At 41.0% G+C, this 20,765-nt stretch overlaps 2 protein-coding genes across 2 annotated transcripts; one reads left to right on the top strand and one right to left on the bottom strand.

Annotated features, from left to right (window-relative positions):
* The first annotated feature begins 3,703 nt into the window (after positions 1–3,703).
* smarcc2 (SWI/SNF related BAF chromatin remodeling complex subunit C2) lies at positions 3,704–16,003 on the top strand. Its single transcript, XM_086041191.1, has 26 exons — positions 3,704–3,843; positions 4,967–5,086; positions 5,180–5,265; positions 5,922–6,003; positions 6,205–6,297; positions 6,715–6,784; positions 7,961–8,030; positions 8,147–8,222; positions 8,318–8,562; positions 8,665–8,789; positions 8,932–8,985; positions 9,097–9,134; positions 9,460–9,590; positions 9,694–9,765; positions 9,882–9,995; positions 10,776–10,929; positions 10,997–11,113; positions 11,220–11,282; positions 11,406–11,664; positions 12,159–12,320; positions 12,406–12,464; positions 12,543–12,663; positions 13,137–13,297; positions 13,659–13,793; positions 13,882–14,239; positions 14,396–16,003. The coding sequence occupies exons 1-26, from the start codon at positions 3,733–3,735 to the stop codon at positions 14,458–14,460; spliced, it is 3,141 nt and encodes a 1,046-aa protein (XP_085897317.1). The 5' UTR covers positions 3,704–3,732; the 3' UTR covers positions 14,461–16,003.
* Positions 16,004–17,023: 1,020 nt separating this feature from the next.
* On the bottom strand, positions 17,024–19,477 carry tsfm (Ts translation elongation factor, mitochondrial). Its single transcript, XM_086040818.1, has 6 exons — positions 19,347–19,477; positions 18,967–19,110; positions 18,770–18,898; positions 18,462–18,584; positions 18,096–18,177; positions 17,024–17,602 (listed from the first exon to the last, which is right to left on the bottom strand). Exons 1-6 carry the CDS (start codon positions 19,392–19,394, stop codon positions 17,205–17,207), a joined length of 924 nt encoding a protein of 307 aa, XP_085896944.1. The 5' UTR covers positions 19,395–19,477; the 3' UTR covers positions 17,024–17,204.
* Positions 19,478–20,765: the final 1,288 nt, after the last annotated feature.

Raw genomic sequence — 20,765 nt, 5'->3', positions numbered from 1 at the left:
TCCACAATTTCAGCAACGACGGCTACCTTTCAAAGAGGGTAACATGACCTCACATCTCAAGTGAGGTTCAAGTGGTGTATTAAAGTTTCATTGAAAAAAATCAGCAGAAAACAGAAGATTAAAGATTCAAAATTGTGTTTTATTGTAGTTCTTCTGTAGCTTTGAGCAGAACTTATGATACGTTGCTTTATGCTAAGCTAAGAGATCCATCAATCACAGTAGCAGCATCTGTCTTCTCATCAAAATCAAGCGAAGTGAACACTTGACTGACTACCTATTTCATTCATTTTACTTGTGAATGTACTTTAGTAAAGGTGTTTTTCAAATGCAGGTGTTTCAAGCATACACGTGGGTTTCTGTGCCTTACGCGCTCTGTTTCCCTTTCATTTTTCATGCATGAGACTTCTCACATCCGAGCTGTGCGGGCAAGCTGATCCACGTGATACAAACAGCAATCCGACAGGGATTTTCCAGGGTGCAGTCTGTGCCAGTGTTTTCCGACACTAACCAGGGACTGTGGATCCTTGAATGTATATGGATGTCATTCGTGTCTATAAACTTGATGAAAAGGGAATGGAGGTTCTAACTGTGTGATAGCAGAACAAGAAAACATGACATATTGAAAATTTTCATCAAGAAATATAATATGCCAATGTATCCAAATGATTATATGTAACTATTAAAACAAAGTATCATTGCAACACATGTAGCGCTTGACGTGTGCCAGAGACTTTTGGGGCCCTGTGAGTGATGCTTAATAATAGCATGACTGTTGATGTGAATCTGTTCTGATGAAAGTCACCATTGTCGGCCGGTGTGACACGATGGTACACAGACATTCCTCTTTCGTGCCATGCTGCATCCAACGGTGTTTTACGCCGCTGTCACCTGTGTGTGTAGCCATTGTTGTCACTGTACTTTGTAAGCTCGGTTGTACTTGGCATTCTCTACACTTGAAAAACATGAAACACAATAAGAAGAAGAATAAAAAAAAAAAACTAAACAGCTGTTTTCCTTTTTTGCATGCTACAAAGTAAGGCTTATTTGTTTGTCACTCATTTGGCTTTTTTTCATTTTAGTTCTGAAAAAGAGAAAAGCACTTGCCACATTTACCAAAGAACAAAACAAAGTAAAAACAGCCGCGTCCTACTCCTTGAAATATACTGTACATTGTTTTTGTTTTTTATCTGTTTGAAATTGAAGTATTAAAGTATAGAGTCAAGACGTTCCCACATTTTATGTGTGGAGGGGCCATCCATAAAAACAAAGTATTACGACCAAGTTGCAGCTGCATTTTTATATGAAAAAAATGTTATAAATCGTGCTGACAGCAAAATCTATCTATCTATCTATCTATCTATCTATCTATCTATCTATTTATCTATCTATCTATCTATCTATCTATCTATCTATCTATCTATCTATCTATCTATCTATCTATCTATCTATCTATCTATCTATCTATCTATCTATCTATCTATCTATCTATCTAGCTATCTATCTAGCTATCTTGCTAGCTAGCTAGCTTGGTTCAAGATTACATCACATCTTTCTTTGCCTTTTTGAATTGCCTTTTTGCACTGTTTGAGTTTTGTCCTTTCTGATGCTTCTGCCTGCTTGGAAAAGAAATAAAACAAAGAAAAATGAAAACAATGAGATGGACCTTTAATCAAAGTTGAGAGTGAGTACCATTCTTGGCAGGAGGTTTTGAATGTGGTGTAGATGAGAGCTTTTTGAGCTGTTGGACATGGGGGTGTGGGGGTTGTCATCGCCCACCCTCTCCTCACCTCTCCGTGAATCCCAATGCTCCCCCTTGCAGATTCCAGCGTTAAGTTAATTGGACAGGGAGTGAGGGTTGAGGAGGGAAGCGTTCAGCCCCATTAGCAATCCCTCTGTGGCAGGCCGATCCGAGAGGATCACAGACTCACAAATAGACGGATTAAAATAATCAATAGGCCTCGCTATCGCTCTTGCTCTCTCTCTCAAACACACTCACACACACATACACATGCAATCTGAGGAATACCAGTTGCACTCCACTTTTCAGTGTTGACTTTGGACTTTTGCAAATTAGCTTTTGTCACACTAATATACGAACTCGCACACACACGCGGGCACATGCTCACACCCACGGTCACACACACAGAGTTAATTTAAGCCTTGAATAAATGAGAACAAGTAAAAGGTCAGTGAGATGAAAGCAATCAGACTTGTCTATGTGCTGTCTACATTTCCTTTTATTCCATATTTCATGTTAAGAACATTTCTAATAATTTATAGCTGAGTGCTTTTGGACAGTTACTAGACTACAGGCCATAGTACATTTGTGAAAATAAATAAATATATGCTGCAATGATCAAACATTTACTATTATACAGTAGGATACGAGCTTTTGTCGGCTAAAATGTTTGCGTTTTATAACTGGTCGTCAGAGTTTATATTTACCTTTCAAAATGCATGACAGGTTAGATCAGATGATGCTCCTGAGGGCCGAATATGCCCAATAGGCCCTAAATTCGCCACCCCTGATTTATAGCATTGGCATTAAGTCCATCATAATTTATTATGTTCTTTTAGGATATATAATAAAATCACCTTAAGTTACATATCCCACAAGGAGCTACAGTAGGCCAAAACTCACACCAAGAAGCTCTTGCACAGACCAAGTTGGGCTACCCTGAATTAATTCACCTCCTGACGTCACTTACTAGGACACGCCCCTTAATGGCACAAAAACAACACTACAGTTGTTATTGTCGTGACTTTCAGCTTGTCCTAATGTACAGTAATTACATTTCCTAAACCAGCTATTCTCCATAAATTCTCATATATTTCTGTCGCTGACAGGCAAAATCCTTACAGTTAAAACAAAACACTATTTTCAAGAAAAAGAAAAAAAACACCATCATGCTTGAGTTAGTATTCTTTGGACTTCACCTCAGCCAGCCATCCCAATCTGTGGCCCAATTGTGTCACACGTGTTTCTTACAATTTGAGAAGATGGCAAAGCCACAGTCGTGAAGTCTTTTACCGGTATATATATATATATATATATATATATATATATATGGATATATGGATATATATATATATATATATATATATATATATATATATATATATATATATATATATATATATATATATATATATATATATATATATATATATATATATATATATATGTATATATATATAAATATAAAAAGCAGTACTTTCTTCTTCTTCTTCTTCTTCTTCTTATTATTATTATTATTATTATTATTATTATTATTATTATATTATTATTATCATTAAAACAAATCACAAATATATGGTGATTTGGGGGGAGGGCGTGGTGGAACGGATTTATGGAATTTCAATGGGGTAAATTAATTTGTTATAGGCCTACAAGTAAATTCACTTACAAAAACAAACGAAGTGAATTAATCTTGCAAATCTGTCCAAAAAATATATTGTTCACTACTGCTTTTTCATAAATCAAAAATATCATTTTACCATGTTGCTTTTAATTGCGATTTTGAATGTGTTTTGTCATTTAGGGGTATAGGTTGATTTTTTTTTTTTAATTTATTCTCTGATGGCACGCGTAAAAACAATTTTAAACACAATTTTCTGAACTACAACAGCGACTCGTGTTGGACATTCAGGCATATTACAGCAAATGTGTTGTAGTACCACCGCGGTGCCTCTGGGTGGCGGCCCACGTCGTCCAGTTGTCTGCAGGCAAAGATGGCGGTACGGAAGAAAGACGGCGGCCCAAATGTCAAATATTTCGAAGCGTCCGATACAGTCTCTCAGTTTGATAATGTGCGCGTCTGGCTGGGAAAGAATTACAAAAAGGTACTGGCAGCATGGTTTTTAGACTTCCATTCTTCACGCCGAAGACGTGGACACTGAGCCACGGGCTTTAGAGGCAGTGACAAAGAGGAGGGAGGGTGCTCAGCGTCCAGCTGCTCGCTCGCTTCACTCGAGTCAGGATACAAAAGGATGCTGAGCTCGTAGCGGCGCCAGATGCGGTCGCCCGTGTCTTTATCCTCGCGTGTTAATGCGATGGAAATGACGAAAGAAGCGGCGCGCGCACTGGCTTCTGAGCCAGGGCTTCACGCACCGGGCTCGGACGCTAGCTAGCTAGGTTGCTAATCGGCTAACGGTGCAGGAGGAGCAGATCCAGATGTTGGCTGGATGTGGCGCGCGCCAACTGGATCCGGGGCTGCACCATGTCCACGCTGCTTGACTACAATTCACGAATAAAAGCTTCATTATTTGAGCCATTCCAATAAAAGGCTACAAAGCCAAGTCCTTAGTTCACCTTCAATGTTCTCCAGTAGCTCTGATGCTTAAACATCGAACTGCTGTGGCTAGACGATTGAGAATTTTTTTTTCAAATGTCCAAGTGGATGTTAACTAGTAAAATTGTATAGTACTAGTAGTAAACCTTCTACTCTAAATATACAACTAGTACACTTAGTTGCTTTACTCGTCAAAACAAACACCACAATAGTACGTAGACCCCAAGATGCAAGGATATTGAAAATGCCCTCACGACTTGGCATAGTATCTTGATTTTAGCCCTTTGAAAATTAATTTGATCCAACCAGTGCGATGAATTAGGAATGAAAACTAATGCGCTACTAATGAATGCTCAAGCATCTTTATGGCAAACCGTTCGAGCATTTATTTGATATCTAGCTTAAGGTCCATATACTAGTAGTTTGCACTGTAATGTTTCCCTGATATTCACAGGGAAAGGGACAGAGGCCTGCCACGAAAAGATGTGTGTTATTGACAACCCCCAGAAGGTTTCTAATTGCCTATAGATGCCACAAAATGTAATCAAAGCTTAGGTTCATTCAATGAAACTCAACTACTCACTTCACATGCTTAAACAACTTGCCAAAAGCTGCTAACCAAGCACCATTTCAATTTTCAAGTACCCCTGAAGGAAATATGTTTCCTCTCTCAGTACATCCAAGCAGAGCCCCCAACCAACAAGTCTCTGTCCAGTCTTGTGGTCCAGCTGCTCCAATTCCAAGAGGAGGTGTTTGGTCGACATGTCAGCAACCCCCCGCTCACCAAACTGACTGTATGTCTTCGCCACACACTCTATGAACTTGTAACTAAACCCCAAAAAGCCCTCACTACTAAAAATAATCCTAATTGTAATATTTGTCTCCAGATGAAATCTTTTCTGGACTTCAAGGCTGGAGGTGCACTTTGCCACATCCTGGCAGCTGCATACAAGTTCAAGAGTGACCAAGGATGGTAAGACTTTCTTTCCAGCTGGAATCACTTCAGTATATAGTGAACCCCCATTTTATTGTCAGGGAATATATTCCAGACCCAAACACTAGATATAGAAATCCACAATAGGTGCACCATTTGATAAAGTGTTTTTTTTATAGTTTTACCCACTGACTCACAGCCACGCTTTAAACACATTTAAACGTTTTAAAACATGCAAGTATTGCAGATGCGCTGTTCTCCAAATAAGAGGTAGAGCGTGCTTGCTTCAAGCTGTTTATTTGTTACTCCCAGTTGAAGTTTACTGTCAAGCTAACACATAAAAAACAATAGACAAATAAAAATTGTATATATAATAAGAGTTCCAGTTGCTTGCGTCAAGCTGTTTATTTGTTACTACCAGTTGAAGTTTACGGTAAAACTAACACATAAAACAAAAGACAAATGAAAATGTTATATATAATAAGAGTTCCAGTTGCCCTCAGGTCTGCCTAGCATGTTGGAGCACAACCTGGTACTACACCGTGGGCAACTCTAAATTCAGACTTGCCTGTATACTGAAAAAAAACTCAGTGGTGCGGTTTCAAATAACAGATTAGGTGTGAACACGACGTCGCACGTATGGATGTTGGCCACGATGCAGTTTCGTGTGTAACTCCAGTCTAATTTCCTGGTAGGCGCAGGTTTGACTTCCAGAATCCATCTAGGATGGACCGAAATGTGGAGATGTTCATGACGATTGAGAAGTCCTTAGTGCAGGTGAGTCTTCCTATCCTGCATATTTCATTGCACACAAACCAGCATTGCAAAATGTTTTGATAATTCATTAAACTCTTCTTGCTGAACATTTTTTTGGACTCTTTTAGCACTGAAGGTCTGTCTTGTGTCACCCTGAGTCATAAAGATGGAAATAATGAAGTTGGAAATGATTTGAAGCATGCTTGTTATTTTGTACTTCAGAATAACTGCTTGAGTCGACCAGTCATCTACTTGAGCTCTGACATCGAGCCAAAACTGCTGGGGAAGCTGAAAGACATCATCAAGAGACATCAGGTGTGTCTTCAACCACATTGTTTATGACAGTAATTCCCAACCACTGTGTTGTAAGAGATCTTCAGGTGTACTGCTGGGCGGCAATGATCAAATTTCACTTGGTCTGAAAATAATTATTTACTCACTACAAATAACGTGTGTTAATTCGTCTGTCTATGCCTGTGATGTCTAGTGGCTGGCAGAACAACTAAAATCAATTTTACCAGATGGCAGAAAGCTCATAATTAACCCGTGCATCCAATTTTTGTTTGGTGGCGTGCCTCGAGTTTTCTAAAGTAAAATATCAATAAAGGTTTACATGGCTCATTTTATAACAGCACACAAATGGTTTGCTTTACATAAAGAATAATCTATTAAGATTATCATTAAGATTAAGGCTTTTATCATATTTCCTTCTATGGATGGACTCTCTTGCAGGGCTCAGTGACTGAGGACAAAAGCTCCAGCTCTCACATTGTCGTTCCAATTCCCAGCAGCTTGGAAGAAGGTGAGGCTTCAAATGTTTTGGGGAAAGGGACTGACTTTGTCTTTTCAACTTTTTATTAAAATTAGGTCTAAGCACACCCACAAAAAAAAAAATCGGAACTTTTTTTTTTTCACATATCTACTTTAACCCATTAAAGTCTAAAGCGCCTTTCTCAACAGCTCCCCAAAACCTAAGGTCACCTTTGGAATTACCTTTGAAAACCTGAAGTTCTCCCAGAAATTCAACACTTACAAAATAATTAATATCTCAGCCCCAGTAGCAGACAGAAACATAATTCCAAAAGAATGAAAGATGTAAAAATAACGTGTCAGTGCAAGAGAAGCACTATTTTAATTTAAAGAAAAATCGAGTGGTAATTACCATCCCCTATTCTGTTACAAAGACGTCAATATCGTAATTGTCTACGAACCATATCATATCACGTTCGACTGGTTCCACTGGTCGTGCACGTCGTCTACCGGTATATATCACTGCCGGTACTTACTTTAATCAGAGCTCCCGGCGATCGACGGGGTCCGCCATTAGCCTACCTACGGCTCGGGAAATTCCGCGACATCCTCCGTGGTCTCGCGACACCGTCACGTGTATATTCTGATGCATTAAGTGGGCTAAGAGACGGAGAATTGGATTAAAAAAGGACGGTGACGTATCCGCTCCCCCGGTTTGAAAGGTTAGAGAGACGCAACAGCGCTCCCGGCTCTAGTGGTAGAAACACGGTTATGCGCTCCCGGGCTTAATGGGTTAATAAGCCGCACATATTACACGTGTTGCTTCCTCCAATGTTGTGTCATCGATTAATTTACCTTAAGCTCATTTGCAGTGGCTCTATTGACTTTTTCAGTGGCCAGGTTGGTTACCTGCAACTTGAAGGCTGCATCGTAGTCATTACATCACATTTTCGGCACGATGAGAATGAGGAAGGCAAATCTGAATATCGATTTTGAATGCTTAAATGTATGCATATTGGATTTCAAAACAATAGTTAACATTTTCAAGATGCTGCGAGATATTGTTGAGTTAACGAGGAACTTAAAATAGGCGACCTCCGGATTCTCCTGGAATTGTGAAAATCTGCCGATAAGCCACTTGATTTTTTCAGGCCGTTTTGGTCAAAGCGGAAAAGTCACGCTTTAAATTCTGAATTTATGGTTATATCCCGTTTGTTTGTTTTTCCAGAGGAGTGGGTGCGCCCTGTGATGAAGAGGGACAAGCAAGTTCTCCTTCACTGGGGATATTTTCCTGACAGGTTTGTTCCCAGTTGTGGCTGCATATCATGGATGGTGCACATTTTGGAGGAGAGAAGAAGCTTTCCAAGTACCATTCCTAGAGAGAACCTTTGTTTTGTCTTTTCTCAACTTGTAGTTATGACACCTGGATCCCAGCTAGTGAGATTGAGGCCTCTGTGGAAGATGCTCCCAGCCCGGAGAAGCCGAGGAAGGTAGGTTGAGTGTGAGAATTTTCCATACCGGAACTTTTGAACCCACCTTTTGCTTTCAAAATCCTTGATGCTGATGGCATAGTCTTGGTCTGCAGGTCCACGCGAAGTGGATTTTAGACCTGGACCAGTATAACGAGTGGATGAATGAGGAGGACTACGAAGTGGGAGATGGCCACCCCAAGAGGAAGAGGATTTCGGCCAAGACTCTTACGGACGAGGTGACCACTCCGGATGAGAGGAGAGACAAGAAACCCGCCGGTGCCAAGAAGAGGAAGCGCTCGCCGTCACCGTCTCCCACTCCACCACCGCAGGAGAACAAGAAGAAGAATGCTAAAAAAGGGTCCGTGACCGTTGCCATTGTTAGTTGAAAAGTGAATTGCCATTTGACATGTCAAATTAAATGTGTGTGTGTGGGTGTGTGTGTGTGTGTGTGATGTGACAGGCCGACGACCCCGTACACTAAATCCAAACGGGGCCAAAGGGAAGAGGAACAAGAGGATCTCAGTAAGGATTTGGATGAAGCATCACCCGTTCCAGCATCTGAAGACGGAAATGCAGCCAAAACAAGTGCGCAGCATGTTATATGTTCAACATTCAAGCAAAACTGCCCTTTAGTTATGCATTTTAATTTAAAAAAAACAAAACGTTTTGCTTGTTATATTTGTCCACTGTCAACCAACTGATCCCCTTTTGTCTTTTTCTTTTTTAGATAGCACCAAGAAGGATTCTGATTCAACACCAGTCAAGGGAGGAACAGATATGGGTGAGAATGAAACAGATGAATTGTCTAAATGTGTATTTGTAGAAAAAAAAAACAACTTTCCAATTTTTGTTTGTATATATCTGGATGTGGTTATTCTGCATTTTTTAACAGATGAGCAAGAGGATGAGTCCATGGAAGTAACGGGAAAGGTAAGCTGGTGTGCAAAGTGGGATCCAAACATGCTACTACATTTACGATCATTGGCCACCAGATTTGGTATACTTGCGAAATTTAATGGGAGAGGCAACAGATGTGCCAAAAATTCTTGCCTCTTTTTGACACTGTCTAATTTGATGAAATTTTTCTGGTGTTCCTAATATTTTGCTCCCTATGTAAGTAACCTGAATTTGAGGTTTGAATTTGAATTTGTTGAATTTTAAAATGAACATTTCTGATCGTATAAAATCTTCTCATCAGATTGTTCAGGCGTAGCTAAATTTGTGGCCAATAAATGATTGTTTTATGTCCACGTAGGAGGAGGAGGAGGGCTCCCCAAGTGTTAAGGGGGAACCGGTCAAAGGCGCGGATCTGCACGAAGACAACGTGACGGAGCAGACGCATCACATCATCATCCCAAGCTACGCTGCCTGGTTTGATTACAACAGGTAATGCCAAATTCAAGAAGGTCACATACAGTATCCTCGGCCGCTCTCTTCCTTGTTGTGAGCTCACCTACAAGTGGACACGACTCATTGTGTCTTCCCTCAGTGTCCATGCTATCGAGCGCAGAGCCCTTCCGGAGTTCTTCAATGGGAAGAATAAATCCAAAACCCCGGAAATGTAAGTTCAAGTTGTATTTATTACTCGTCTTTGGTTAGGATTATTGGTATGTGCATTCGATAACAAGTCATATGTTTTGTATTTGAAGTTTTCTTTCTGCTCCCGTCCATCATCAGCTACTTGGCATACAGGAACTTCATGATTGACACGTACCGACTAAACCCTCAGGAGTACCTCACCTCCACCGCCTGCCGCAGGAACCTGGCTGGGGATGTCTGTGCAATCATGAGGTATGTGAGAAAGTAGAAAATGTCATTATCACTAAAGTGTTTCCCAGGGATATGAAGGAATTGACACCTCCACAATTAAAAAAAAACCTCATACAGTATTATTACTTCAAAGCATAAATATATCACAAACTACGATCCCCGTCTTGCAACATTACTCTTCAAAGGAAATTGCTTACAGATGATTTGATTTAAAAAAAAAAAAAATGCATCTAAAGTGTACACGAGCATGCACATGTGGTGGAGACTCTCGTAACTTCCAGTAACAACGCAAGCTCATCTTAGCTCCTCCCTCACATACAAAGCTTGTCTTTCAGTGGAGATGTATCTCTTCAACATACCTCCTTGAGACCAATTCCTATTTAGACAGAGCTTTGGCGACAATGGTCGAGTGTTACAGAAAGAACACATAAAGCGCAAATAGGAGAGTTGTTCAACAAATAACGTAGTATACAGTAGGTTCCCCCCCAAAAATACAAATAGGTGATTTCGCAAGAAGGCGAGGATTACTGTAATTTATTTATTTTTTTTAGATGAATTTTGGCTATGAGAAGTAAAGACAGCTGGCAATGTTATTTTGTGGTTTAGGTTATGATACTAACTAATCAGAATCAAATTTTCGAGTACTACGTAGGTCACTATTTCAGATTTAGATTTACTTTTTTTTTTTTGTTTTTAAACTGAAATGATGCCATAGTGTGGATGTGTTACTTCTCCAGCAGTAGAATTCAGTGTGCCTCTTTCTCATCGTGATGAATTAAATCAATACACGCGAACTCGCAGAGTCCACGCCTTCCTGGAGCAGTGGGGACTCATCAACTACCAAGTGGACTCCGAGAGCCGGCCCACCCCAATGGGCCCCCCGCCCACTTCACACTTCCATGTCCTTGCAGACACGCCGTCGAGTCTGGTGCCCTTACAGCCCAAGACGTCCCAGGTCTGTGCATGTATGGAAAAACACAACATACATAAGCCTTATTTAACACGTGTGTGTGTTGTTGTAGACTCCTGCACCCCAGCAGATGATGTCCTTCCCAGATAAAGTGAAAGATAAACCAGCAGACCTTCAGAACTTCGGACTTCGGACTGACATGTACAGCAAGAAGATGGGCTCCTCAAAGGTATTCATCCAAGACAAGACAGATGTGATTTACAGTCAGTAGCATGAAAGTGTCCAAACTTGGGTTGAGCCTCCATATTTATGATAAAACCATTCATTGTGCACAGAGCAAGAGTGCAGCAAGCTCTATGAGGGATTGGACAGAGCAGGAAACACTATTACTACTTGAGGTACATCAAACTACTGTGACATGAACCTGTTTTCAGTATCACAATATCATTAGCGATTAGCATTAGCAGCAAAAAAAAAATGCTGGATATTAGAATTAGAGTTCAAACCCTTGCTGTTTTCAGGGATTGGAGATGTACAAGGATGACTGGAACAAGGTGTCAGAGCACGTCGGCAGCCGCACGCAGGATGAGTGCATCCTGCACTTCCTTCGCCTGCCCATCGAAGACCCCTATCTGGAGGAAAGCTACTCGTCCCTGGGACCGCTGGCCTACCAGCCGGTGCCTTTCAGCCAAGCAGGAAACCCCGTAATGAGCACCGTGGCGTTCCTCGCCTCGGTAGTGGACCCCCGCGTGGCCTCGGCAGCGGCGAAGTCTGCTCTGGGTGAGCTGTTGCTCATTTTCATATGTCGCTTTAAAGAGTGAGACTGAATCTTCATAACAAAACCATTGCATTCAGCTCTACTGATGACCATTATCACATTAGTAGTAGGGCTGAAATGATTCGGCAAGTTTGAATAATTCAATGACCATAATTTGAAGCAAAATTGAACACACGGACTGGCTAACAGCCACTAACCTCAGCGCACAACAGCCAACTCTACACTCTGATTCGCTGACTCCCACGTCACTCACCGGGCCACACTCACAGATATTTTAGTGTGGAAAGTGACGATGGCGACCCCAAGTGGACAACAGAAATTCCTGCACCAAACATGCACAGTTAGATTTATTTATTTTTATTTTTTTAAAACAATGCAAAATTGACTTTTATCCGATTCATGGACAGGATAATCGGTAGCAGAATCGGTTCGAAAAATACTGGGTAGCACCAGCCCTAAGTCGGCAGTAACTTAACCTCTTCTCCTCTCTCCTCAGAGGAGTTCTCTCGTATGAAAGAGGAAGTTCCTGCAGCCCTGGTGGAGGCTCACGTGCGGCGGGTGGAGGAGGCGGCGAGGGTCAGCGGGCGACAGGACCCCATGTACGGCCTTGAGGGTAGCGGCATCGCAGGCACCGGCCTGGAGGAAGGCGAGAGACCGGGTAAGGCTGACGTGCGTTTACAACACAATCATCCAACAAGGCAAATTGAAAATGTTAACGGAGGTCTTCGCGGTTTCCGGCTCAGATGAGAACAATGACGAAAGTAAGAGTGACAGTCAGTCAAATGAGAAGAAGGATGCAAAGGTATGATGCGCTCTTGTCACGCTTTTGTTTTTCTTACTTGAAGGTTGGTAGACTCACGCTTTGAAGCTCCTCCCACAGGACAGCAAAGATGGAGCAAATGAGGAAGAAGAGAAGGTGGCAGAGAATGGGAAGAAAGAAGAGGAGAGAAGAAGAGAAGACGAAGGCGGGAGGGAGGCGGACAAAGCCGAGTCGGAAATGGGTAGGAAAAAGGCTCTTGGGTGTCAAATAGGTCAAAAATAACCTCGCACAGACATAAAGGCAGAAAAAAAGTCACACTCAACCTCGTCCAAAAAAGTGATGCTTACCAAAAAAAAATGAACATTCACCCGAAAAAATTGACACTTATCCAAGACTGTACTAAGGAAACTCTACACACACAAAATTCTCACACACGCCCAAAAAAGTTCTTCCATAAAGTAAGAAAAACACAAAATAAAAACTTTCACACACACCAAAACATCTTTCACTCACACCCAAAAAATAAAACACACCCAAAGGCGAGTGTGTGTGTGTGTGTGTGGGGGGGGGGTGTATATATATGTATATATATATATATGAGGTAAATGTTATTTTGTGCCTAGACAGCACCTCATAAATATTGTTTTCTGTCACATGTACAGAAAATCGGGTTGTCACTAAAGGTGGAAGATTAGTTGGGTTTTTTTTCTTCAGGTGAGATTGAGAAGGAGAAGGATGGAAAAGAAGGTGAGGAAGGACAACGAGAATCTGAGAGTGAGGGCGATAAGAAGGCCAAGGTGGAGCGGGACGTGGGCGAGGGCAACCTGGCCACCGCCGCCGCATCCGCGCTGGCGGCGGCCGCCGTCAAAGCCAAGGTACGGACATTAACAGGGCACAAAATCTTATGACTCAATTTAGTGCTGGGAAATGAGATGATTTCGATTTTTGCTTGTCACGATCATAAAAACATTAGAATTCAAGAAAGGTGATTGTGATGAATGGCGCGGTGCGTTTGCAAGTTCCTACGTTGTGGAAGCACGCTGAATGCATCGTGTTGCATGGGCAGCAAAAGCGTGTGACGCGAGCCTCATTTATTTTCTGGTTGTTCTTTCAAGTTACATTTAAAGTTTTGATAGTTGAATAAATACTGAGTTTTGAGCTCCATTATTATTATTTTTTTCCATAGTCAATTGTAGAATCTACTTTGACTGTAATTGTCATTTATGTCATTTCCAGCACTTGGCTGCAGTGGAGGAGAGGAAGATTAAATCTCTGGTGGCACTGTTGGTGGAGACCCAAATGAAGAAACTGGAGATCAAACTGCGACACTTTGAGGAACTGGAAACCATCATGGATCGAGAGAGGGAGGCTGTGAGTGGTGGAGCGCGGGACGAAGTGTGGTTTTCTAAGACAGCAGTCGTAAGCGTTTGAACGTGTTCTCTGTCTCCGCGCTTCTTAGCTGGAGTACCAGCGGCAGCAGCTTCTGGCCGACCGTCAGTCGTTCCACATGGAGCAGCTCAAGTACGCCGAGATGAGAGCTCGCCAGCAGCACTTCCAGCAGATCCAGCATCAGCAGCACAGCCAAGCCGGGGGTCCTCATCCCCCGCAGAGCGCTTCGGGCTCCCAAGGCTCGGCCTCGGCTCAGCAATCCGCCAGCACGCCGGCGCCGCAGCCGGCCCCCAGCCCCGCGCCGTCGGCCCCCGCGAGTTTAGCCCCAGAGTCCCACCCGCCTCCGGGTGCCCACGTGTCGCCCCCGTGCCCCCCGGGCCAGCCCGTGACCGGCCACTCGGGCTCCGCCGGCGCCCCTGCACACCACGGTCAGTGAGAAGCAAAATCACATAGCAGCGGCTAACTGACTTAACTGCCATTGAATCCTTTGAATTGAGCCGCGTGCTATTTTGTTCTAATTCACCGAAGCTGTGTGACCACAGTCAATCCAATGTTTTCTCCTGTTCCCATCACACCACTCACAGAATCCAACACTCCTCTACCCGCCGAAACACTTCACCCCTCTGCTCCGGTTCCACCTCCGCAGTAAGAGATGAAGTATTGCCATTAAGAAAAAAGAAAAGAAAAAAAAAACATTTGAATTTTTCTTATCCAACTGGACATTTGATGTGAGGAAAGACGACCCGTTTAATTTGGATCAAGAAAATTCCAATGAAGAGTTTACGGTTGGTTATCACACTACATGATTTTGCATTTCTGGTGAACTATGAGGGTCTTGACATGTTTGTGCTGGACGAAACCAGGAGTCATCTTGTTACTTTTATTTCCCTTAAGAGTCCATAGCAGCTAATTCAGTCTCAAATCTTTTGGACGTCTCTTTGAGTTCCCCGTCGGTACTAATTGACATTTACAGGATGTAAGAAAAAAAATGCACTTTTAATCTTTCCTTGGGTCTCATTTTAAGACTTGAAGCATCCACGAAATTGAACTTAAGCACTTATATAAGCCTTTTGCTGTCTTAAATACCGTTTCATACTGAAGGATTGATTTATGCTCTCCTGTCAATTGCGTGAACACTCTGAAGGACACATTTTCATCAATATGCTACCTGACCACAGTCTGGATGCCATTTCAAACAATGTACTGTAAACTGGATCTTCTGTTACAATTCCCATGTATGAGAACTGATTGCAAATACCGACAGCGTGTCCGCCAGTTGTTCGTGGAGACAATAAAAACACTTTTTAAGTACTTAAATAATAACGTTCCAGCACTTGGAGAGTAAACATGACATAGTGAGGAGCTTGCGATGTTGTGAGGAATGTACTGTAGTGCTGTTTGAAAGGAATGACTGAAGCAGCAACCGCAAATTTCGTCATCATTCGTGTCTATTGCTAAACCAAAATGTTTTGTTTTTTTAAATCATGTTATCTCACACTTACTCAGTGAGTTTTACTGTTGTTGTTTGTGGAGATGAAGAGGATTGGCCGGTTCATTTGAAGTTGCAAAATGAAGGAGGGAAAAAAAAAAAAAAGACAAAGGAGAGTTGTGTCCTTTGATATCTGCAACAATATCCTCACTTTTTAGCCTATCGATTTTTATATTTTTTACTGTTTTTCCATCGTCTTTCTTTGATATCAACATAGTAATAATGGAATATTGTTAACTTTGTAGCCTCTATTTACCCTTTGTGTGATTGTGAGGATGTGTGTGAAGGCATGCCTTGAAAATCTGTAAACTTTCTTACTACCATGCAGTTTTATTTCCAGTGCCATTCTGTGTATGTGTGCGCGTCATGACGCGTAACCCCGTCAACGGGTGAACTTGTTTTGTCAGTATTTAACATCTCACCTGAGCTGTGAGTAAAGTTACCGGTGTCTGTGTTATGACCACATTGCGTGGACGTTGTGAAAAGAAATACAGCGTTTATGTGTGTGTGTGTGTTCACTTCCTGTATGTTTTACCTGCTGAAGGAAGCAGCTCTTGCATTGATTCTTACAAAATGTCCAAATGTCCTCAGTGACTCATCACTTCAGTGCGTGCTCAATCTGGCCGTTTGGATTCCCAAATCTGAATAGGTTTTAATTCCATAATGTTGAGGAAAAAAAAATAAAAGAATGTGGAAAACACCATGTATTGAGTTATTTTCGAATGCACTGAACAAGAAGCTCCTTGTTTCATCATTGCTTTATTGGTTTTCATAGTTGTATCATCAATCTAATGTATTGGGATTTCAGCCTACAAGAACTCCACTTGAAACTTGAGAAACAAAAATACAAAGGAGCTGCCTTGCGAAAACCAACAAATGAAAGCAAATTGCATTTCGTCTGGCCAAATCATAGCCGTTGGAGCGCTTTTCCTTGCTGTAGAAAGGGAAAAAGCAATCCGCCTTACTTTATATTTCATGTTAAAGTAATATTATACAATATGTGAATTTTCATATTCCTATTATATATACCGGTATATATATTTTATATTTAACATTCAAGTGCTATTAAAAAAAAAAAAAAATAGAAGTTGCTCAGTACTTGAGTGTCCAGTCTCCAACCTCTTACTCAAGTAATTATTTGACTAATTTTTACTTGACTCATTATTTCAGAGCAACAGTACTCTTTGGTAAAATATTTGGCTACGACACCCAGGTCGTGCCAGGTTATCTACTCAAATCAATTGTTCTAGAATTCAGTGGATTCTGACATAATTTTCAAGGTCTGCTGCTACTGCTCGATGTTTGTTAATTATTCAACAAGACGTTGTTTTTAAGATATTTAAATACAATTCCAATACAACAGAATACAACAAAATTATCAGTCTGCATTTTGTTCAAGTATTTTCTTAAATTGCTGTTGTTTTCTACTTAAATGTATTATCTGATAAATAGTGTAATACAGATATTTCTTCAAGAAAAAACATCAATGTAATATACATTTTTGTATTTTGATTTTATTTTTAAATAGGAATATGACGTTTTCATTAGCTGCCCTGAAATTGGAAAGCAAAGGATTTCTGTAGATTGCATTTGGTGACATGGCTGTTTAGCATTGTAAAGCTTCAGAAAACTAATACACATGTATACAATAATCAATATATTGTATATTGACTGATTAACAAATGAAAGGTAATGCAATGACAAATGTTTCCAAATACAGGTAGACGGTAAAAATTGGATTTAATAGTTTCTCTATACAAGTGACAGCCATTTACCATTTACTGTATATTCCGTTTGAGGAGGATGGACAATGAGAAATGATTAACAGAGGAATTCATGAAGTCTCAAATTAAAAAAAAAAAAAAAAAAGAAGAAATGAGCATTTTATTGTGACACAAAGAATTTCATGACTTAGTTTCCTCGCCAGTGCTCTCTCCGCACTGAAACCTGACAAAGTCCAGCACTTGAGCCTGCTTACCCTTGAGAAACTGGGCCACAGTCCTGCTGGGGTCTCCCAGGAAGGTCTGAGGCAGGAGCCGCGTCTCGCTTTCACCGCAAGGCAGGTCATCCATGTTTCCAAGCGACGCGGGCGCCTCTCCCACAATGTGCTGTCCCAGTTTGCGTCCCAAACTTTGCCGTTCTTCTTCTTTTCCGCCCTGGAACACAACCAAGGCGCCGTAGCGTCCCATGGCCAACTCGGTCTGGCCCGCCACGCCGCCGTGAACGTACGAGCCGATGTTCCACTCGGCGGGGATGCTTATTGTGACCGCCCGCCTCACTGACATGTTCTCACCCAGGCGACCTGATAGGACAGGACACACAATTTACGGTCACAGTATTTCTAAAGATGGATACCAACACCAATAACCGATCCCAATACTACTTTTGATAGATACAGTTCCTATTAAACCAATGACTGATCATTTTAAAGTGTGCATTGAAAATAAGTCATAACTTGTTCATTTCTCAACCGATTTTCATATATGAGAGGATTGACATGGATATGTTTCTCTTGAAAAAAGTTCTGCCGGGCATGCGTGCCATTCAGTTCCTGATAGTCTTTGTGGCACATTTACATTTTGTCAACTAACCCTCCAATGGAAATTATTCCTAAACTGACCATAAACCCCTTTTGCAACACGTATAAATTCAATTGATTTAGTCAATAATTTTACAATCATTGTTGTGCTATTAAGTGTAGACAAACTTACTGATAAAACAGTCCAATATTCTTGTAACAAAGCAGCACAGTATACAGTGAGTATGTCAAATGAAATTTTTATCATTGTACTGACCTATGCTTAAAGCCACCTGATCAGCGAGGGTGGCGCCATCCGACACGCTCAGTTTGCTCAGTTCCTCAGATGCCATAACACTCTAGAACACACACAATAACAATATAGTGTAAATACCAGAAAAAAAGCTGTACTATAGATTAGCATTGATCGGAAGCTACAGATCTTGTTGAAAATTGTGCAATTGTGTAAAGAAAAACATGAGATTACTTGATTTATTTAAATTGTTCAATTTAAAATGTGGGCCTCGCATACAGATTTTAACTGTATTAATTTCAATACTCCTTTGTAGTTTTAGTTGATGACAGCACTTAAGCAGAAGCGAGGCAGTTGCCACGGGAACAACAATCTCACACATGGCCCTACCTTCATGTATCCTGTCCGACTTTGGCTTTTATTTTGGTGGTGAGCCAAGGTGGAGAAGGTGACGTCTTTCACCAGCTGCTGAAACTTCTCGTTGCGGGCGACAAAGTCTGTCTCGCAGTTGACCTGCATCATAGACAACATTGAAAACAAATCAAATGGAATATAGCAACTTTTGCAGTAATATTAGCAGGCACATAGCATAGTGAGATTTTCAAAAAAGAGCTAGGGATGGGTTTCCCCAGGGGAAAAAAATGCAAATGGTTACATTTATGAATAGTGAAATGTCAAAGTGCAATGGATTACAGTACCTCCACCATGACTGCAACTTGATCTCCCACAAAGAGACCAATGAGGCCCTCTTTGGCTTTGCGACCCTCCAGTTTATTTGCTTTGCTCCATCCTTCCTTCTGGGCCTGCTCGTGCAGCCAAGTCTCCGCCTGATAGTTGGACACATGATCAGCCCACTCAAGAGCATCGCGTGGGGTCAAGAAATCCAAAGGCAAACCTGTGCTATGTCATTGTCGAACTTCTCCAGCGCTTTCTTGCAGTTAATAAAGGTGTAGCCGGTGTTTTTTCTCAGTTTGACCAGGAGGCTCTTGTCAGCTGCCAGAAGACGATGACATGTTGTGTGCAAAGTGTGCCTGCTGACCTGAAGGTGACAATTCGGATCGCGCAAAGGCGTTAACAGCATCTTCTGTCCTCATCGTAAACAAGCGGACATAACACAATCATCCATTCATTTTGTACGAATACAATATGAAATAGTACACCAATTCACCTTTCGGGAAAACAATCATTTAATATGTCGCTATGCGGACGAACAAACCACCTCGTCAAAAGCTTAAGGTAGCAAATCCAAACAATCATCGATCTCAGTCGGCTCACCTTTGCCACATCTTTAGTGAGAGTCCTGAATAAAAAGCTTAATGACATCTTACTAGAATCCACGCGTGGGTACTTACGAAAGCTCTATAGTGAATGTCATTGACTTCAACGCCGTCTATGGAAGCCGAGGAGAGTCAGACTTGTGCGCGTTATACAGCTATTCATGCCCCATAACGCCCTTTAGCGTTAAGGAGGCTAACTGCAAATGCACATAAATTTAATCGAAGTCATTTTGACAGTGGACATAGGAATTGTATGTCGCTTTCAAAAAAAATGTCCATTCTCCCTTTTTAACTTTGAACTAACTTGGGAGAAAACAATCCTACAGCGCCATACATAATATAGACTCAAATTTTATAGCACATGCCAAAATCATGACGTCAATATTATACCTGCATAAAGTCAATGCATAAACCTTAAAAATTTGACCATAACCTAAATCATGAAATCCAGTGAAATAATATATGGCAAAACATGGACCTTCAATGTACATTCAGAAATCCAGAATAATATTAAGATATCATTTCGAATAGAATAGTATTTTGACACAGAAACCAATTGGACGTTTTTAAACAAAAGTAAAATTATTCTCTCGTTGTTGCTGAGATTTGAAGCCTCGTTTAAAAGAGCTATTTTTCTCTGTTCAGCTTGTTGCTTGGACAGTTCTTTGGCCGGTTTGAGGCACCTTGCCAAGAAAACAAGTGTGCCAATGTTCTCCTCAGTCAGTCTATTGTGTCCTATACCTGACAATCAGGGCCGGCGCAAGCCATTATGGTGCCCTAAGCATAAATTCTTTGCTGCCCCGCCCCTGACAGAAATGAAGAATATCTGAGTATTTGTCAGTTTAGATTTATTTTACAAAATAACTTGTCAATATTAATGTTTCAACAACTTTCACAAAAATAACAGATAAATAATAATAATAATTAATTCTTTATAAAACACTAACAATGGCACCAAATACTCAAGTAAATAAAACAAAATAATTTCCAAAAAAAAAAAAAAAAGAAAGAAATGCCACTACAAATAAACATCAGGAAATAAACAAATAAGGAACTTTAAATACAAATTTTAAAGTGCCAGCACCAGTTCCTGGTGTTCTTGCTCTGCTGCTCCAACCTGCAATTCTGGCTGTGGTGGAGCTCAATTAGTTTCGTGTATTGCCTAATTCACTTCTTGCTCCGGGGAACAAGACTGTTCTTAAATATTGTGTCCAACACCGATTTCTCATTTTTGCTTTCATGTCATATTCACTGTCAGGAGGTAAAATAGTTGCATTTATTATTATATTCCCAGGATTCACTTGCACAGTGACTGCCATGAACTGGATGCTTTAACCAAATTGCTTGTCTTGAGGCTGGCTCCTAAGTTGTACCTGAAATATCTCGGAAAAGTTAGGTGACTTATTTATCTCTATCT

The sequence above is a fragment of the Filicampus tigris genome, chromosome 9 (assembly GCF_054856515.1).
Source record: "Filicampus tigris isolate MCC_2025a chromosome 9, RoL_Ftig_1.0, whole genome shotgun sequence".
Lineage (NCBI taxonomy): Eukaryota > Metazoa > Chordata > Actinopteri > Syngnathiformes > Syngnathidae > Filicampus > Filicampus tigris.
The sequence above is the reverse complement of the archived record's forward strand: the minus strand, read 5'-3'. Positions and strand labels throughout refer to the sequence as shown.

What these genes read in the sequence shown, in the direction of transcription:
- tsfm (XM_086040818.1), bottom strand. Translation starts at nt 19,394, where the DNA reads ATGTCATTAAGCTTTTTATTCAGGACTCTCACTAAAGATGTGGCAAAG. An exon ending in TCGACAATGACATAGCACAG is followed by an intron (nt 18,899 to 18,966) that starts GTTTGCCTTTGG and finishes TCCAACTATCAG; the next exon opens with GCGGAGACTTGGCTGCACGA. An exon ending in AAGTTGCAGTCATGGTGGAG is followed by an intron (nt 18,585 to 18,769) that starts GTACTGTAATCC and finishes TCTATGATGCAG; the next exon opens with GTCAACTGCGAGACAGACTT.
- smarcc2 (XM_086041191.1), top strand. Translation starts at nt 3,733, where the DNA reads ATGGCGGTACGGAAGAAAGACGGCGGCCCAAATGTCAAATATTTCGAA. An exon ending in TACAGCCCAAGACGTCCCAG is followed by an intron (nt 10,930 to 10,996) that starts GTCTGTGCATGT and finishes GTGTTGTTGTAG; the next exon opens with ACTCCTGCACCCCAGCAGAT. An exon ending in TGGATCGAGAGAGGGAGGCT is followed by an intron (nt 13,794 to 13,881) that starts GTGAGTGGTGGA and finishes CGCGCTTCTTAG; the next exon opens with CTGGAGTACCAGCGGCAGCA.